Genomic DNA, 16,325 nt, shown 5'->3' with positions numbered 1-16,325 from the left:
GGATGAGGGACTTAGTACTGTTTTCTAAAGGGAAACGGCCCCGAATGTGTTTTAACAGGGGTAGTATTAAATCATTCTGTCAGTGTATGACTTGAATCAGCTTCACCTCCAGCTTAAGAACATAAGACGTGCTCTGAATGAGGTTCAGACCAAGGTCTATTACTGAGCCCAGCATTCTTTCTGTGACCGTGGCCAATCTAGTTCCCAAATATCTGTCAGATCCCCAATAGTTGATCTGTTTCTTATGAAAAATATAGAAACATAGAAATGGCAGCAGACAATGAACAAACGGTCCATCCTGTCTGCCCAGCAAGTTTCTTATGGTAGTAACTGCTGCTCTGTGCAGGTTAATCCTAAGTTTCTGTTGAGGGTAGTAACTGTTGGGCCATGCAAGTTATGCCCATGTTTCTGTTAAGGGTAGTATCTGCAATTCCATGTAGGTGTAACCTGTATGCTAATGGAGCAGGGATAAGCGCTGTCTTTCCCAACTTTACCTGGTTAATAATAGTATATAGATTTTTCCTTCGGGAATTTGTCCAATCCTCCAAGATGAGATTTGGGCAAGGGTCTCTCTACCTGGGTAACATCAAGCTAGGTTGAGAGACCCTTGCCCAAATCTCATCTTTGAGTGAGTTTCCTCACTCCGAAGGCCAGCAAATCTTCACAAGAGACCACTGTTCTGTTCGTACGTCTCATGTAGAATGTGAAAGCGGCCCCTAACCCCCTACACGCTTACCTAATCCCCACCTCGAGTTACTAGGTGGGCCTATCCTAGGGATACAAATACCTATCTATGGGACATGCTATTATGGTCGCTGTCTCTCTCTCTCTCTCTCTCTCTCTCTCTCTCTCTCTCTCTCTCTTTTCCCCCAGTGGTTGAATGCAGGAAATACATCAGGTTTGGCACTAACTTAGCTCTTCGCACAGGTAATTATCGCAAAATGCGATAAATACTAGATTAGCATAAAACACGCCCCTTTTGCTATCGCATGCGGTACTTACCGCATTTTGATAAATCCAGGCCTTAGATTGTAAGCCCTCTGGGGATAGCGAAATACCTACAGTACCTGAATGTAAACCGGTGTGATATCTCAATTGAGATCGAATGTCGGTATATAAAAATAATAAATAAATAAATAAATAAATTAAACCATGTGGCCAATAATTTTGTTTTAATAGCTTTGACCATTTTGACCAGCACCAGCGTCCAGCTCACTGATCTGTAGTTTCCTGGAGCACCCTTGGAGCTCTTTTTAAAAAATGACATTAGCCACCTATCAGTCTTCTAGCACTGTAGTTGTTTTAAGTGATAGATGGCTGTTCACCAGAAACAAGTCTGCAATTTCATTTTTGAGTTCCTTTAGAGCTCTGGGTTGAATATCCTTTGATCCTGGTGATTTGTTGTTCTTTAGTCTGTCAATCTGAGATATTACACCTGCCAGTTTCACAGTAATTCCATCTAGTTGCTCTGTCATCATCATCATCAAAAAGTGTTTCTGGTGTGGGTATGACTACTAACATTCTCTTCGGTAAAGACAGAGGCAAAGAATTTATTTAGTTTTTCCTTGTCCATGATCAAAGTAACGATGGTATGTAACTGGGCCAGTATACATAGGAAGTGACTGTAACCCAAAGGTTTAAGAAGCTAGCTCTGTTGTTGCAGAAAAGTCCTTTACCATCTGTGTAATAAGACATGATAGAATTTGGGTTGTGCTATATAACCATGTCTATCCACTCTTTTATACCTCAAACCTTTGACTAATTAGGAAAAGTGGCTACTGTTATACAACCCACATATTCTGAAATATTGCTCTTTTCTAAAGTTCTGAAACTACAATTGGGGCAAAAATATATGTTCTGCGTTTGACGACTATATCCTGTTAGCTGAGTTATACTGAAAGCATAGAGAACTGTTGTCATACTCTGTATATTTTGTATTTTATAGAGCAACAGTCACATGTTGGCTAATAAATCCTTAACACATCTTTCTCAAAGGCAGCTGCATTTTCCACAATATGCTGGAAAGTGCATGGTTGACTCAATGTAATTTATGTTGGCCCAGGTTTCCTAAATTACTTCATAGGCCAAGCTTATATCACATTATGAAATAGAATCCTGAACTCAAGGGATGTGATTGGTTGATAGTCAGATCCACGAAATTGTAGCAGTGCAGTTACATAGGTATACCATAATTCCTGTACTCATAAGGGGACTGATGTAATAAGATGTGCTCAGCAGAATACTGTTTTTACCCACAGTTGTGTGCCCGTTTTTTGTGCACAAACTTTACTCCCTTTGCAGCAAGGAGTTTTGTGCTCAAAAAATATGTGCTTCCTCTGCATTCAGGCAGGCCAGTCCCCACCAGTGGATTATGCATGTGTGCCAGCAAATGGAGATGGAGTAAGAAGCTGATGTCACAGATATATAGTCCTGCTCCGACGTCAGCCCGCCAGTATTCTCCGTCTTCAGCAGATGGGGGACATGCGTTTCTCTACTGGGGATTGCCTGTTTAAAAAAAAAAAAAAAAGAGAAATAGAAGAAAACAGAAGAACAATGAGATGATTATGTAGCCCCACTTGCCTTCTCAGGTGATACCGCTGGGTCCCTTCCTCAGTTGAGAGCCTTCAGCCAGTAGCCTTGTTCTGGCATGGACTTAAAAAAAAAAAAAAAAAATTAAATTAGCGGTTGCAGGCCAAGAGCAACATTTGCTGTGGTACTTGAGGTTACTAAATCTGTCCAGAAGTCTGATCGCCTGTTTGTGCTCCATGGTGATGTTAAACAGGGTACTCCAGTGACGCGGGCGACTATAGCCCATTGGGTTGAGGAGGTCATTACGGCCGCCTATATAGCTGCAGAAACTCCTTGCGAAAAAGAAGATTAGACTGGTTTCCATGAGGGCTCAGGAGGTATTGTGGGTGGAACTTCAATTATTGTCACCTATCAAGATTTGCTGAGCGGCAATGTGGTCCTCATTGCACATCTTTTCCAAGCGTTACCACTTGGATATTCAGGCTTGGGAAGATTCCATGTTCACGCGGACGGTGTTGGGTAGACAGTGGGAAGCCTCCCACTCTATTCAGGAGTAACTTTGGTACATTCCAGTGGTGGGGATTAGTCTGCCTGAATGCAGAGGAAGGAGAAATTATTACATGTCTGATAATTTCCTTTCCTTTGCTGCATTTTTACCATTGGTTCGCCTTTTCAATGCAGACATTGCAGAGTGGTTTTCCTGCTATTTGTTTGAAGACTGGTAAATGGTTTAAACAGCCCCTTAGTTTAGTGAATAAGTTTATTCTTTTGGCTGAACTCAATTGGTTGGAAGCATGAGTGGCTGATTTGTTAATAATCATTTTCAAGTTTAATCAGTTTGTCCAGTTTGGCTTTTCCAGAGGATACTGGCAGGCCAGTGTCGAGGCAGGACTATATATATCCATGACATCAGCTTCTTACTCCATCTCCATCTGCTGGAAGAGGTATATAACCCATTGTTGGGGATTGGCTTGCTCTCATTAGAGGAAAGGAAATTATCAGATAAGTAGTAATTTCTCCATAGAATTGAATGCACTGGTTAGAGCCCTCGGACTGGAAATCCCATGCTAATAAAGGTCATTAGCTATTATTCCCCCCATGTAAAGAGATACAGAGGCTTAACTCATGTTTTCTTTTACTAGTCTGAGTTGGAATAAAGCTTCCAGCACTAGTGTTAGTCTAAGGATGAAAGCAAGAGTTCTGGTGTTGTGACTTGCAGTTGATATTTTATGCGCAAAAAATGTTTTAAGTGTATAAATTATCTTATACTAGAAATGACTTTCTTTTGGAAATCTTTTTTTATCTGAATTCTGTGATGCAACTAGCTAATCTTGGGGCTGATATAATTAACAAACTTAAAACTCTGCACTGAAATTAAGCACATATTTTAATGCACAAGCTAATTTTTTTTTAAACTCGTTTGTAAGCCAATGTTATGCAAATACATCAAAAGTTAAAAATGCGCACAAAACAGAAAATGTGTGCAAAGAAAAGGCTTAGTGCATAGAAAAACATGTTTCTTGTAACAGTGATGTCATCTAGGGCAGCGATTCTCAACCGGTGTGTCGCCAAGCACCAGCAGGTGTGTTGTGTGCTACCAATCTCCTGCTGCTCTTCCTTCTTCTTCCTTCACCAAACGAGAGGTAGATGGTCTTCCACTGCTGCTGTTGCTGCCCGGGCTATCAGCAAGTTCAAGCCCAGATGGGAACGGCAGCAGAATTAATGGAGGCTGGCAACTGCACCTGACCTTTTCTTCTTCCCACAAAATACTAATAAAACGCCTTACTGACATTGGCATCACTCATACAGCCCTCCAATGGTTCCAATCTTACCCACAGGACCGACAATACAGCGTTCAAATAGGCAACCACACATCCAAACCTATCCCTGTATCCCAAGGTGTTCCACAAGGCTCCTCCACCTTGTTCAACATCTATCTTCTTCCCCTATGTAACCTACTATCCAGCCTCGGCTTTCATCTATGCAGATGATGTGCAAATTCTCATACCTGTGCACGACACACTCCTCAAAGCCATTGAAACTTGGAAATCCACCTTACCTCTCATTAACACTCTCCTGACAAACAATTCCCTTGCTCTTAACACAGCCAAAACAGAGCTTCTTCACATTGCTCCTCAAAACATTCCCCCACCCCTTTTATCAAACAACCCCTATCCTCCACAGCCTATAACCAACAGGTACGCAGCCTCGGCATTACCATTGACAACCATTTTGCCCTCAAAAAATTCATCAATAATACAATCAAAGCCTGTTATTTCAAGCTTAATCTACTTAAAAAACTGAAATCCCTATTACACCTCAATGACTTCCGCACTATTCTACAAGCCTTCATTCTATCCAAAATTGACTGCTTCAACGCGCTTCTCCTTGGACTACCCAAAAACACGCTGCAACCACTCCAACTTCTCCAAAACGCCGCTGCCCGGATCTTAACCAACACCCACAAGCGCGACCACATCACCCCGGTTCTACAACACCTTCACTGGCTCCCAGTCACTGCGAGGATAACCTATAAAACCCTCACCTTGGTCCATAAAGCCCTTTACAACCAAGATATGCACTGGTTTAACGAACAACTTTCTTTTCACAATTCCACAAGACAACAACACCAAGCAACCCTTCATATCCCGTCACCCAAAGACTCTAAACTAACCGCTACTAAAGCCCGAGCACTATCCTTAGCTGCCCCCGCCCTGTGGAACAAACTCCCCCCCTCTCTACGACAAGAAGCATGCCCAAAAAAATTCAAGCATGACCTGAAAACGTTCATATTCCAACACGCATTCTCTGACCAACATGCTTCCTACCCATGACGCCCTCCCCCTTCCACCCCCTCCGTTCTTATAGCGTAATGGACACAAAAATGACTTCTCTGTATATAATTTTCCTGATCTGTCTGTAGATAATCTCTCTGTATTTAAGTTTCCTGAATTCTATCTGTAATTTGTTGAAAATTATGCTATTCCAGATCTCTGTTAATTCTTGCCCACCTCATAACAGTTATATGTTGCCTTTCCTCTTATCTCTTACATATTAATTGTTAAATATCTTTCCTATAACTATACCTTGTTTATCCTATAGTTACTTGTTATAATGTAAAGCTTTTGTTGCTAAGTTATGTTTTATGTGAACCGATGAGATGTTCCCAACGTTCATCGGTATATAAAAGCTTCCAAATAAATAAAATAAAAATCTTTTTTGTAGGGTGAGTTGCATGGGGAATGTCGTAATTCTGCTTTACATCCATTATTGTGGGTCAGGGGGGTTCCTGTGGATGGAAACTGTACTTTTACATCTAGCCCCATGACTATCATGTGTTCGGTGTGTCATGCATGTGAGAACCATCTGTCAGGTGTGTCCAGACAGAAAAAATGTTGAGAACCACTGCTCTAGGATGTACATTGCTATTTTACAATCACTCTTGATACCCTGCTGCCTTCTAAAATATAGTGAGCAATTGTAGAACAAATAGACACTATTATATCTTATTGTGAAAGTCTCAGATTGTTGGAAATATCTGGTCAATAGTTGACTATTACTGACCTGAAAGCAGTCACTTGTTTAATGTTTTTAGTCTGCTTTTTGAAAACATATTTAGTGCTATAATGGAAATTTTGTTGATCAGAGGACCATTTGTTTAGACCAGGGGTGGCTAACTCCAGTCCTTGAGTGCCACAAACAGGCCTGGTTTTCAGGATATCCACAGTGAATATGCATGAGATAGATTTGCATACAGTGAAGGCAGTACATGCAAATATTCTATGCATATAAACCAGACCTGTTTGCACCACTTGGGGCCTGGATTTGCTTACTCTTGCTTTAGTCAGTGTGTTCTAAAATGCTGTCCTTTTTATAGACTTTTTAAATTCCTCATTCCAATCTGGAAAGTAGTTAAATCCACCTACGAGTGTCTAAACAAAATCAAAGCTCAGTCTGCTTGGAGGGATAGGGGACAGAGGAGGGTATGATCTAATCCTGATTTCCCTAGAAAAAGTAAAACTACAAATCCATGCTTACAGTGAGGTAAAACCCGGCACTGGATTAACTTATCTTGAAAAATGGATCCAAATTTGTAATCCTAGGCAGAAACTGTCAATTATCATGGCATAGCACTGATTTTGTGTGCAAAAGGGAAGCTAAAAAGGTCAAATACTATGTAAAAAATTTAATTCACTTCCAGTGTTAGCAAATTCTGTTTGAAAAGTTTATTAGAACTGTTTTTGCTAGCCTTACAGAAGTCTACCAGTCAAATTCTGTGCTTTACCGTGCTACTGAATTTATATTCTAATTGTCTTTTCCCTTGTTCAAGGTCCCACCATTCTCAGGTGCTGCAGAGCCTCGGAAATCACGCCTGACGAAAGGTAAGCACTTTGAGATGTGTTCAGATCAATTCAATATATTTTGTATATCTAACAAGCATCAGAAATTACATGTTCTTTTGCTAGCTGAAGCTCAATAGGAATTCCTCATCTTCCTGCTAGACCAGCCCTTAATCCTGGAAATTCTCCTCCACACCTGCTAGAGACAGAGAACATACTTTTCCCGTTGATAAGCAGGCTGAATTAGCCATGCTGTCTGGGATGTCCTCTGGGCGGAGCTTCTCTCAAAGAATACAGAGTTTTGACTGTGTGCCTACGCGGCTGTTCCCGCGCAATTGCTTATCCTCCTCAGTTCTTTTTCTTCCATTCTGCTCGTCAGATGTACAGACCCGCTTCTCTCATCTTCTCCTCCAATTTTTTCTTATTCCTTCACCTAGAGTGAAAACCTCAACAGCACTTTTAAGTGTTACCATGGTGCCCAAGTTACCAGGTTTCAAGCACTGCCAACATGGGAAAGTTTTATGTTCATAACTGATGGACATAACTATTGCTAAATATGCTTGGGCCCTGATCATAATCAGTTGACCTGTAAGGATTGTGGCAAGATGTCACCCAGCGGGCCCGAAATATTGCCAGATCAAGGGACGAGGACGGCGCATCCACTGGTTCATTAAAACCAGAGCTTCTCTGATCTTATTCATCTCCGGGGCCTAAAACCCACTGTGTTGCATGATGCGGCAATGGGACCAGAGGGGGACCTGTCAGAGGTTTTGCCTGGGTTTGGGGCAGGGGGGGGCGGCTTCTCAATGGGCACAAGACTGACTCCCCCTGGTTTTGGTATTTATTTATTTATTTTTGGTTTTTATATACCGGAAGTTCCTGTATAATATACATATCACTCCGGTTCACAGATAACAGAGATAACTATCGCCGGGATGGCGGTATGATATGGTATGGTATGAGCCGCAGCGGCATTTGCATGCTTTTCTACACACAGGTCTGCCACGAAAACAGCAGGGCGGGTTGAACAGCTGTTTGACCAGGCCCCGCTCACAGGTTTTGCTCAGTCGCCACTACGGTAGGCCTAAAAGTTCAGTATCGCAGACTGCGGATCCCTGCACACCTGGTGGCCCCAGGCAAGTGTCTGAGTACTTCTGCACTTGCTGTGGGTCAAGCTGATAGGGACCCAGGTGGCATGGATAATGAAGGCGACCTTTACTCCCTGGAGGATGGGAAATTCCTTTGGGGTTGGAGCTGTATAGCACAATGTTGCGTTTCTTTTATAGAGATGAGTTGTCGGCTCAGATTGCCCCGGCACAAAAGATGCTGGGGGTGCCGGGTGCTGAAGCCAAACAAGAATTCCACTTAGATTTACTAGCTTTTTTGAAGGTATAAATATGCGTAAAGGTGAGCTGGTTGATTATAGTGTTTTGTTTTTTTTTTAGAAAGCATTTGACAGTTTACTAATAGAGAGTCAACAGGAAATTGGGAAGTCACAGAATATGAGATAGTAGTATCCTTTTATGGACTGGTAACTGGACAAAAGACAGGAAACAGAATGTCTTTCTCCAAATGGAGAAAGGTCATTAGAAGAGTCCCCCAGTGGTCTGTACTGGGACCTGTGCTATTTAGCACATTCAAACTTATCTGGAAAAAGGAACAGCGAGTAAGGTGACCAAATTTGCAGACGACGCAAAATTGTTTTGTTTCGTTAAAACAGCAGTGGATTGTGAGAAATTGCAGAAGGACCTTGTGAGACTAAGAGTCAGGTCATCTAAATGAGCAATGCAATTTAATGTGGACAAGTGCAAAGAAATGAATTTAAGAAAAATAATCCCTGCTACAGGAACATGTTGCTGGGTTTTGTGATAGGAGTCAGCAGCCAAGAAAAGGAGCTAGGAATCCTTGTGAAAAATACCTTGAAATCTTCAGCTCGGTGTGTGGTGGCAGTCAAAAAGGCAAATAGAATTTTAGGAATTATGTGGAAATGATACCTTTGTATTGATCCATAGTGCAACCACACCTTGAGTACTGTGCGCACTCCTGATCGTCCCATCTCCAAAAAGACATAGTAGACATAGAAAAGGTACAGAGAAAGTCAACAAAAATGATAAAAGAAATAGAAAAGCTCCCTTATGGAGAAGAGATGATATGATTGAGATTTATAAAGTCATGAGTGAGTGGAACAGGTAAATAGAGAACAACACAGGGGCAGTCCATGAAACTAACAACCAGATTTAAAGCAAATTATAGGAAGTATTTTTTCATTCGGTACACAATCAAGCTATGGAATCTGTTGCCAGAGGACATGGTGAAGGCCACCAACATAATGGGGTTCAAAAGAGGGTTGGACAAGTCCATAAATAGTTATTAGCTAGGTAGATTTGGGAAAGTCATCACTTATCCTAGAGAGTGAAATAGATCTATACTCAGGTGGACCTCTATCTGCTGAGTACAGATAGGGTCCACCTGTTGAAGAAGGAGTACAGCATCTTCCATCACAGACTGGCAAACCTATTGATGAGTGCTTTAAACTAGAATCATCAGGATGGGTGAATAAAACCCTATGGTAAGAAAAACATTAAACACTTGTTTAGAAATGGGGAAATAGGGCAATATCTAGAAAGCTATGTACAGTAATGCTCATAGTATGGGAAATAAAATCCCAGATCTAAAGGCAGTCATTGAAGAAAATGATCTAAATGTAGTGGCAGTCACACAGAAAAACATTATTGGGGTGTAGTTATATGGAGCTACAATCTATTCAGGAAGGACTGGGCAGTAAGGAAAAGAGGCAGCGTGGCATTATATATAAAAATTAATAATAAAGCAACAGAATTGCAGGGCTTACAAGATAAGGAGGAGGCACTGTGGGTTAATTTGGAAAGAGGGAATGGAACATCGGTTTATACTGATATAATATACAGACTTCTATCGCAGACAGAGGAAATGGATAGAGATTTAATGGAGAATATCACAAAACTGCTATAAAAGGAGAGGTGCTATTAGGGGATTTCAGTCTGCTGGATGTTCTAGAAGCAAGAATTTCCTGATTTCTCTGCAAGAAAAATTGTTCTGTCATCTGGTAACTAAACTTCCATGGAAGGGGGGGGAGGGGTGATACTGGACCTGGTACTTACCAATGGGGACAATATCTCTGATGTTGTAGTTGATGGTCATCTGGGATCCAGCGATCACTGGATGGTGTGGTTCAGTATTACAAGGGTCCTAGACTTCAGGAAAATGAAGTTTGTTAAAATTGGGGAGTACCTCAAGGAGTCATCAACTGGTTGGGAAAATCCTAGGGGAAGTAGAAAAGCAGTGAGCAAAACTAAAAGGAGATGATATAAGGGCAATTAACCTTTTTGTTAGGAAAGTAAATAAAGGTAAAAGAGGCTGCAATGGTTTTCTAAAGAAGTAGCTGAAAAGGTAAGGTAGCAAAGATTAGCATTCATAAACTACAAGAAATCACAGAAAGTGGAAGACAGGCAACAATATCTGGAGAAGCTGGGAAAGCAGTCAGGAATGCCAAAATTGAAATAGAAGTAAAATAGTAAATATGGTAAAACAGCGGGGGACAAAATCTTTTTTAAATATATTAGTGATAGAAGGAAGTGCAAAAGTGGCATTCTGAGACTCTGAGGTGAAGGGGAGGAATATGTAAAGGTTAATGAGAAAAAACAAAATTGCTAAACAAATATTTCTATTCAGTATTCACTGTGGAAGTGCCTGGAGAAAGACCATATAAAATGAACACAAATAAGCTTAGAAGTGAGGAAAAACTCAATTGATTTTCAGAAATGTATTTGTGAGGTGCTAACTAAATGTAAATAGATAAGGCGATTGGGCTGGATGGGATACCTTGAAGGGTATTGAGGGAACTTAGAGAAGTCCTGGCAGCTCCACTGGTTGACCTTTTTCAATGCTTATTTAGGGGTCAGAAGTACTTCCGGAGGACTGGAAAGGGGCAGATGTGGTTCCTGTTCATAAAAGTGGAAGTAAGGAGGAGGCTGAAGCTGTAGGCCAGTTAACCTTAAATTGGGTGACCAGAGAGTTGGATCAGGGGAGAGTGATAGACATAGTATACTTGGATTTCAATAAGGCCTTTGACATGGTTCCACACAGGCGACACTCTCTTTTTTTTAATTTTATATTTATTGCAAGATTTTTAAAATTATACATTCAAATATAAGCTTGAAGAAGAAAATTACAATGACATTAAAGCAGTAAATAATACTAGACTCCTACTAATATATAGTTAAGGAAAATAACAATTATAAAGTCATAGTGTTTCCAAGTCCTCTAAATGGGGAGGACCCAACACCAAAGACGACACTTCAGTTAAGGAAAACTAACCAAAAGAAAGGCTAGATAAAACGGAATGGTTACATAGTACAGAAAGAAGATCCAACCCTTACAAGGTTATACAGTTTCAGGTACAGATACATCATTCAAAGAAGACGTTCTGTCAGCAATACATTTAGATAATTCAGAGGTTTGAAAAAACAAATATGTACATATTTAATAAGGCATTTACATGGGAATTTTAGGAAAAATAAAGCCCCCATCTGCAAAACACTTGGTGTCATCAATAAAAACTGCTTCCTCCTAGCTTGAGTATCTTTAGCCAAATCTGGGAACATTTGCACTTTCAATTTCAGGAATAGCTCCTTGCGATTCCTGAAGTACACTCTCAATATCAGTCTCTCTCCGAGTCAAGTAAGAAAGAGACAATTAAAGTTGCAGGCTGCGCTTCCACTAATTCAGATGATTCTAAAATTTCAGAAATATTCAAAGGTGACAATATCTGCATGTCCTGGCCCTCAGCAGGTACCTTCTTCATTGATGGTAAATAAAAAACTTTTGTTATTGGAGGTAGCGTTGGTTGGGGTAATTTTAAGACCTCTAAAGCATACCTAGTCCACATATCTTTTTGCAGAAACCGTTGAAACTTTAGGAAAATGTATTAGCCTTAAATTTCTCCTTCTCATTTGATTATCCAAATTTTAAATCTTCTTTAGTAAATATTGATTATCTTTCATTAAGGACTGGTGTTGACCATTTAAATTTCCAAGATTTGATTTTAATGAGTCCAGGACCCGAGCATTTTTTTACATTTTCTTCTTGAAGGAGCTTAACCTGAGATTCAACTTCCCCAACTTTCTTTACCAATGGATTGAGCTGAGATGTTAAATTAGTATTAAGAGTAACAATAGCATCCCAGATATTTTCCAAAGAAAAGACTTCAGGTCTTACCATAGGCAGTATTTTTATTCCATTATCTTTCAGAGATACCTTTTTCCTGTTGTAAATCTCTCTGAATCTGCATCTCTCCTCTAGGTGGGATCTCTCACGAGATGCCAAAGGTTTTAGAATCGACAACGCGGTTCAGGGATTCAGCCGTTCCGTGCTGGTCCTCAATTCCCACGTCATCCTCAATCGACATAGGCAAACACTGTATAGCTGTCCTAATCTCTGCCGGGTTCTCGGAAGCCATTCTTTCAGCCGGGGAAAGAGATGTCATGGAGGGGGTCGGCTGTAAAATCGTCTTCATGACCCGACTCCCGCGACTGCACACCCGGCTGACCATTCCCCCGCAGAACGTGCGCGTCCATCGGTCCTACCAGTGGACCCGTCTGGGAGGCTTCGAAAACTAGCCTCTCCCGGGCCCTATGCTTCCGACCAGAATGCGGCATAATCTCGGTAAGCAGGAAAAGAGGAGAGAGGTGCGACGCGTTCTCAGTCTAGCACACCACCATCTTGGGTCCTCCTCTGCACAGGAGACTTAAAAATAAATTGAGCACCCTTGGTATGGAACCTAGAGTGTCTGACTGGGTTAGAAAGTGACTGAATGGGAGGTGACAAAGGGTAGTGATAAATGGAGTTTACTCTGAGGAGGGGTGCATTGCTAATGGTGTGCTTCAGGGATCAGTCCTGGGATCTGTTCTTTTCAACATTTTCATGAGCAACACAGCTGAACGATTGTCGGGAAAGGGTTGTCTTTTTGCCAATGGTACCAAAATCTGCAACAGGGTTAAACAGCCAAGCAAGTGTGGAAAACATAAGGAGGGATCTAGCAAAGCTTGAGGAATGGGCTAGAGACTGGCAGCTAAGATTTAATGCTAAAAATGCAGAGTAATACATTTTAGCTGCAAAAACCCAAGGGAGCGGTACCGTATTGGAGGCAAAATTCTTCTAAGCGCAAACGAGGAGACGGATCTGGGAGTGATTATATTTGATGATCTTAAGGAGGCCAAAAAGGTGGATTAAGCAACAGCAAAAGCCAGAAAGATACTTGGCTTCATAGGGAGAGGAATGGTCAGTAGAAAAGAGGAGGTGGTATTGCCCCTGTATAGGTTCCTGGTGAGACCTCATTTGGAATACTGTATACAGGTCTGGAGACCGCACCTTCAAAAGGATATAAACCAGTTGGAGTTGGTCCAGAGGTGACTACCAAAATGATCAGTATTCTTAGTTCTAAACCATATTGTGATAGACTTAAAGATCTAAACATGTACATATTAGAGGAAAGGCGAGATAAGGGAGATATGATAGAGACATTTAAATATATCAAAGGTTTCCATACACAAGAGGCAAGCCTCTTTCAATGGAAAGGAGGCTTTAGAACAAGGAGTCATGGGATGAGAGTAGACTCGGGAGTAATCTTGGGAAATATTTATTTACATAGAGGGTAGTGAATGCAAGGAGCAGGAGGTAAAAACAGTATCTGGATTAAAGAAAGCATGGGATAAATGCAGGAGATATCTGAGGGAGTGATGGGAATTGTAAGGGCTAGATACATTCTACAGATGAGCAGACTAAATGGGCCATATGGTCTTTTTCTGCCAGCATGTTTGTATGTAACTATTTGGGATCTGCTGGATACTTGTGACCTGTCGGAGACAGGATGTTGAGCTCTCTGGATGTTGGTGTTACCTAGCAAGGTACATCGTATGTTCTAAAAGCTAATGGCTTAACCAGCTGACTGGTGGTCCTTGCTCTATGTGTACAGTCTTCAGGAAGCTTTCTGTGCATCTGTGGTTGGGCCTCATGGTTATCTGTTTTAGGTCTTTTCCTTATTTCATTAAATTTGAGCTCATTCCAGAACACCATTGAATAAGCTGGATCTTAGCTGTACTACTAACTACTAAGGCACTGAGGTCCCTTCTCCCTTCCACCCATCCCATCATAATTCTTCTGACACATGGGCCAGGCTCTCCAGAGTCCCCTCTGGTATAAAATCACAGCATGGGCCAAAGCTATTACTACTACTATTTGTATTATTTCTAAAGCACTACTAGACTATCTAGTACTGTAAAGATTCACACAAAAGACAGACCCTGCTCCAATTACAATCTAGCCAAGACATGCTGACAAGTCCACTTTCCTCTCTTAGCCACTGCTTCAGGTGAATTTTGTCTGATTTTATTTCTGTTTTCTGTGCAACTGTCTATGTTGAATCGTCTGTCAGTTACTATGGTTACCGCTGACTAGTAAAATCTAAAAATATAAACTCAAGCAATCCCATCAAGTTTACAAGTTTGAATTGTTGCCTATTGTTAGCTGAAATTTCTTTTATTGTGAAATAAATAAGATGAAGCAGGGACATGGTACTTTTAGTATTTAATTTTGTCTTCAGAATCACTATAACAAGGGGGCCCTAAATTCAACAAGCCTCAGAATAATCAATGCATAGTATACAAATAATCTTTATCCTTCTTGTAGTGAGACCCCCTATATATAGATTAGTTTCTTGTAAACTGGAGTACATAACTTCTTGTGCTGAAGACTGAAGCTGCCTTCCTCAGAGCATCCTGAGCTCATCCTGTCCAGTATATTAAACTAGTGGTAAATGCCCATCCAAGACGGGGAAATAATTTGAAGGGTAGGAAGTGTGTAATTGAGAAGTATGGTAGTAGGTCTTCAATAATATTTGTTGACAATTTGTTTCAATGTAAACCGGTGTGATATTTTGAATTGAATGTCGGTATAAAAAAGCAAATAAATAAATAAATAGAGAGTGCACACTGAGCTGGGATGTACTGTGTGGTAGTAGAGAGTGGATTAACTATATTCAGAGAGAGAGAGAGAGAGGGACAGAATGGAGAGTGCAGCTAGAGAGAGGAGCAGAGCTCAGTTTCCATGAGTGGATTCGACAATACAGAGAGCGCGGGACAGAGCTGAAGAGTACACGGCAAGAGAAGGGCAGAGCACAATTCCTATACAGAAAGAGAGGGGTGGAGCTGGAGAGTACAAAGAGGAAGAGGGACAGAGCTCAATTTACATACCGGCTATGCAGATGAGGGGTAACTTTCCTCTTTATTATGGTTAGTTATGCTGCTTTTCTGGGGTTTGGGGATTATTTTAAATTGTTAGGAATTTTTGCATTGCTTTTTGAAAAATGCTTACAATTGATGTCAAACTCAAAACATGGTTATTTACACATGCCTATACCTGAAATATATATGTCTTTCTTCCCCTTTTTATGCCCTGCCTTATTTACCCAACACCCCCTTTCTCTACACTATCTCTAATTTCCCCTTTTTTATGTCCTTACTGTAAATACCATTCCATACTTTTGCTCTTAATTGCACCTGAAGCGCTTTCTCCCCTCTCTTATCACTCCTAATTATAACTCCATCTCCTCCTAACCTGTCCCTAACCTCATACCTAATTTCCTAAAATCCCTTTACTTTCCAGCTCTGTTTAACTCAGCTCAGTTAATCCTAAATGATAGTTCTGTTTTAAAAGATTCTACTTGTTTTATGTTCAAATATATATATTCTTACTTTTGTTAAATGTATAATGCTTATTTAATCCTGTTAAATGTATAACGCTCCGGCATAAGTTCCTGTTCATTGTACACCGACGTGATATCTTTGATGAGCGGCGGTATATAAAAAAACTATAAATAATAATAATAATAATAATAATAATGTCATAAAATTTGTACATTCAGCTGTGTTGTCATTGCAGTCTGGTAACGTCTCAAAGTAGAGCAAGCAGTTGACATGTCTAAGATCAGGGAACTGAGCATGGAAGGGTAGGGATGGTGAAGGCAACATGCTTTCTCATCTAATTTCTCATGTGACCCATCAGAAGCTGTATGGCATACAGGAGAATGGTGTGTCGCGTTCTTTCTGAATGTTGTGTTTATTCTACCAATACTTTTAATATAGCACCAGAATTGCCAATCTTGGAAAGGCGGAACTGGTTGATTCACCTTCACTACATCCGCAAGGACTACGAAACCTGCAAGGTAAGAGCTGTTTTGGGCTGATTTCATCTTTTGGTCTCAGACTAAAATGGGATATCTCTGTTTTTTAGTGGATAGTTAAGTCTCCAGATACAGAATATTTGTGCAAGGTGGAAGCACCAGGGCCAGTTTAAGGCTATAGCAAACGTTGAGACTGTACTGGGCTCTGCCATTCCTGGGGACCCTGTGTGGGCTGACTG

The 16,325-nt window shown here is 40.8% G+C and overlaps 1 protein-coding gene across 3 annotated transcripts in view; it reads left to right on the top strand.

The window, feature by feature from the left end:
• Window positions 1-16,325, top strand: part of BBS4 (Bardet-Biedl syndrome 4) — a 48,929-nt gene that overhangs the window by 510 nt on the left and 32,094 nt on the right. For all 3 annotated transcript variants that reach the window (XM_029575808.1, XM_029575810.1, XM_029575809.1), the window contains exons 2-3: window positions 6,860-6,911; window positions 16,049-16,128. In XM_029575808.1, coding sequence (XP_029431668.1) covers window positions 6,860-6,911; window positions 16,049-16,128 — 132 coding nt within the window. The remainder of the gene's footprint in view (window positions 1-6,859; window positions 6,912-16,048; window positions 16,129-16,325) is intronic.

This window comes from Rhinatrema bivittatum, chromosome 13 (assembly GCF_901001135.1).
Source record: "Rhinatrema bivittatum chromosome 13, aRhiBiv1.1, whole genome shotgun sequence".
Taxonomy (NCBI): domain Eukaryota; kingdom Metazoa; phylum Chordata; class Amphibia; order Gymnophiona; family Rhinatrematidae; genus Rhinatrema; species Rhinatrema bivittatum.
This window is presented reverse-complemented; position numbering and strand designations above follow the sequence as displayed.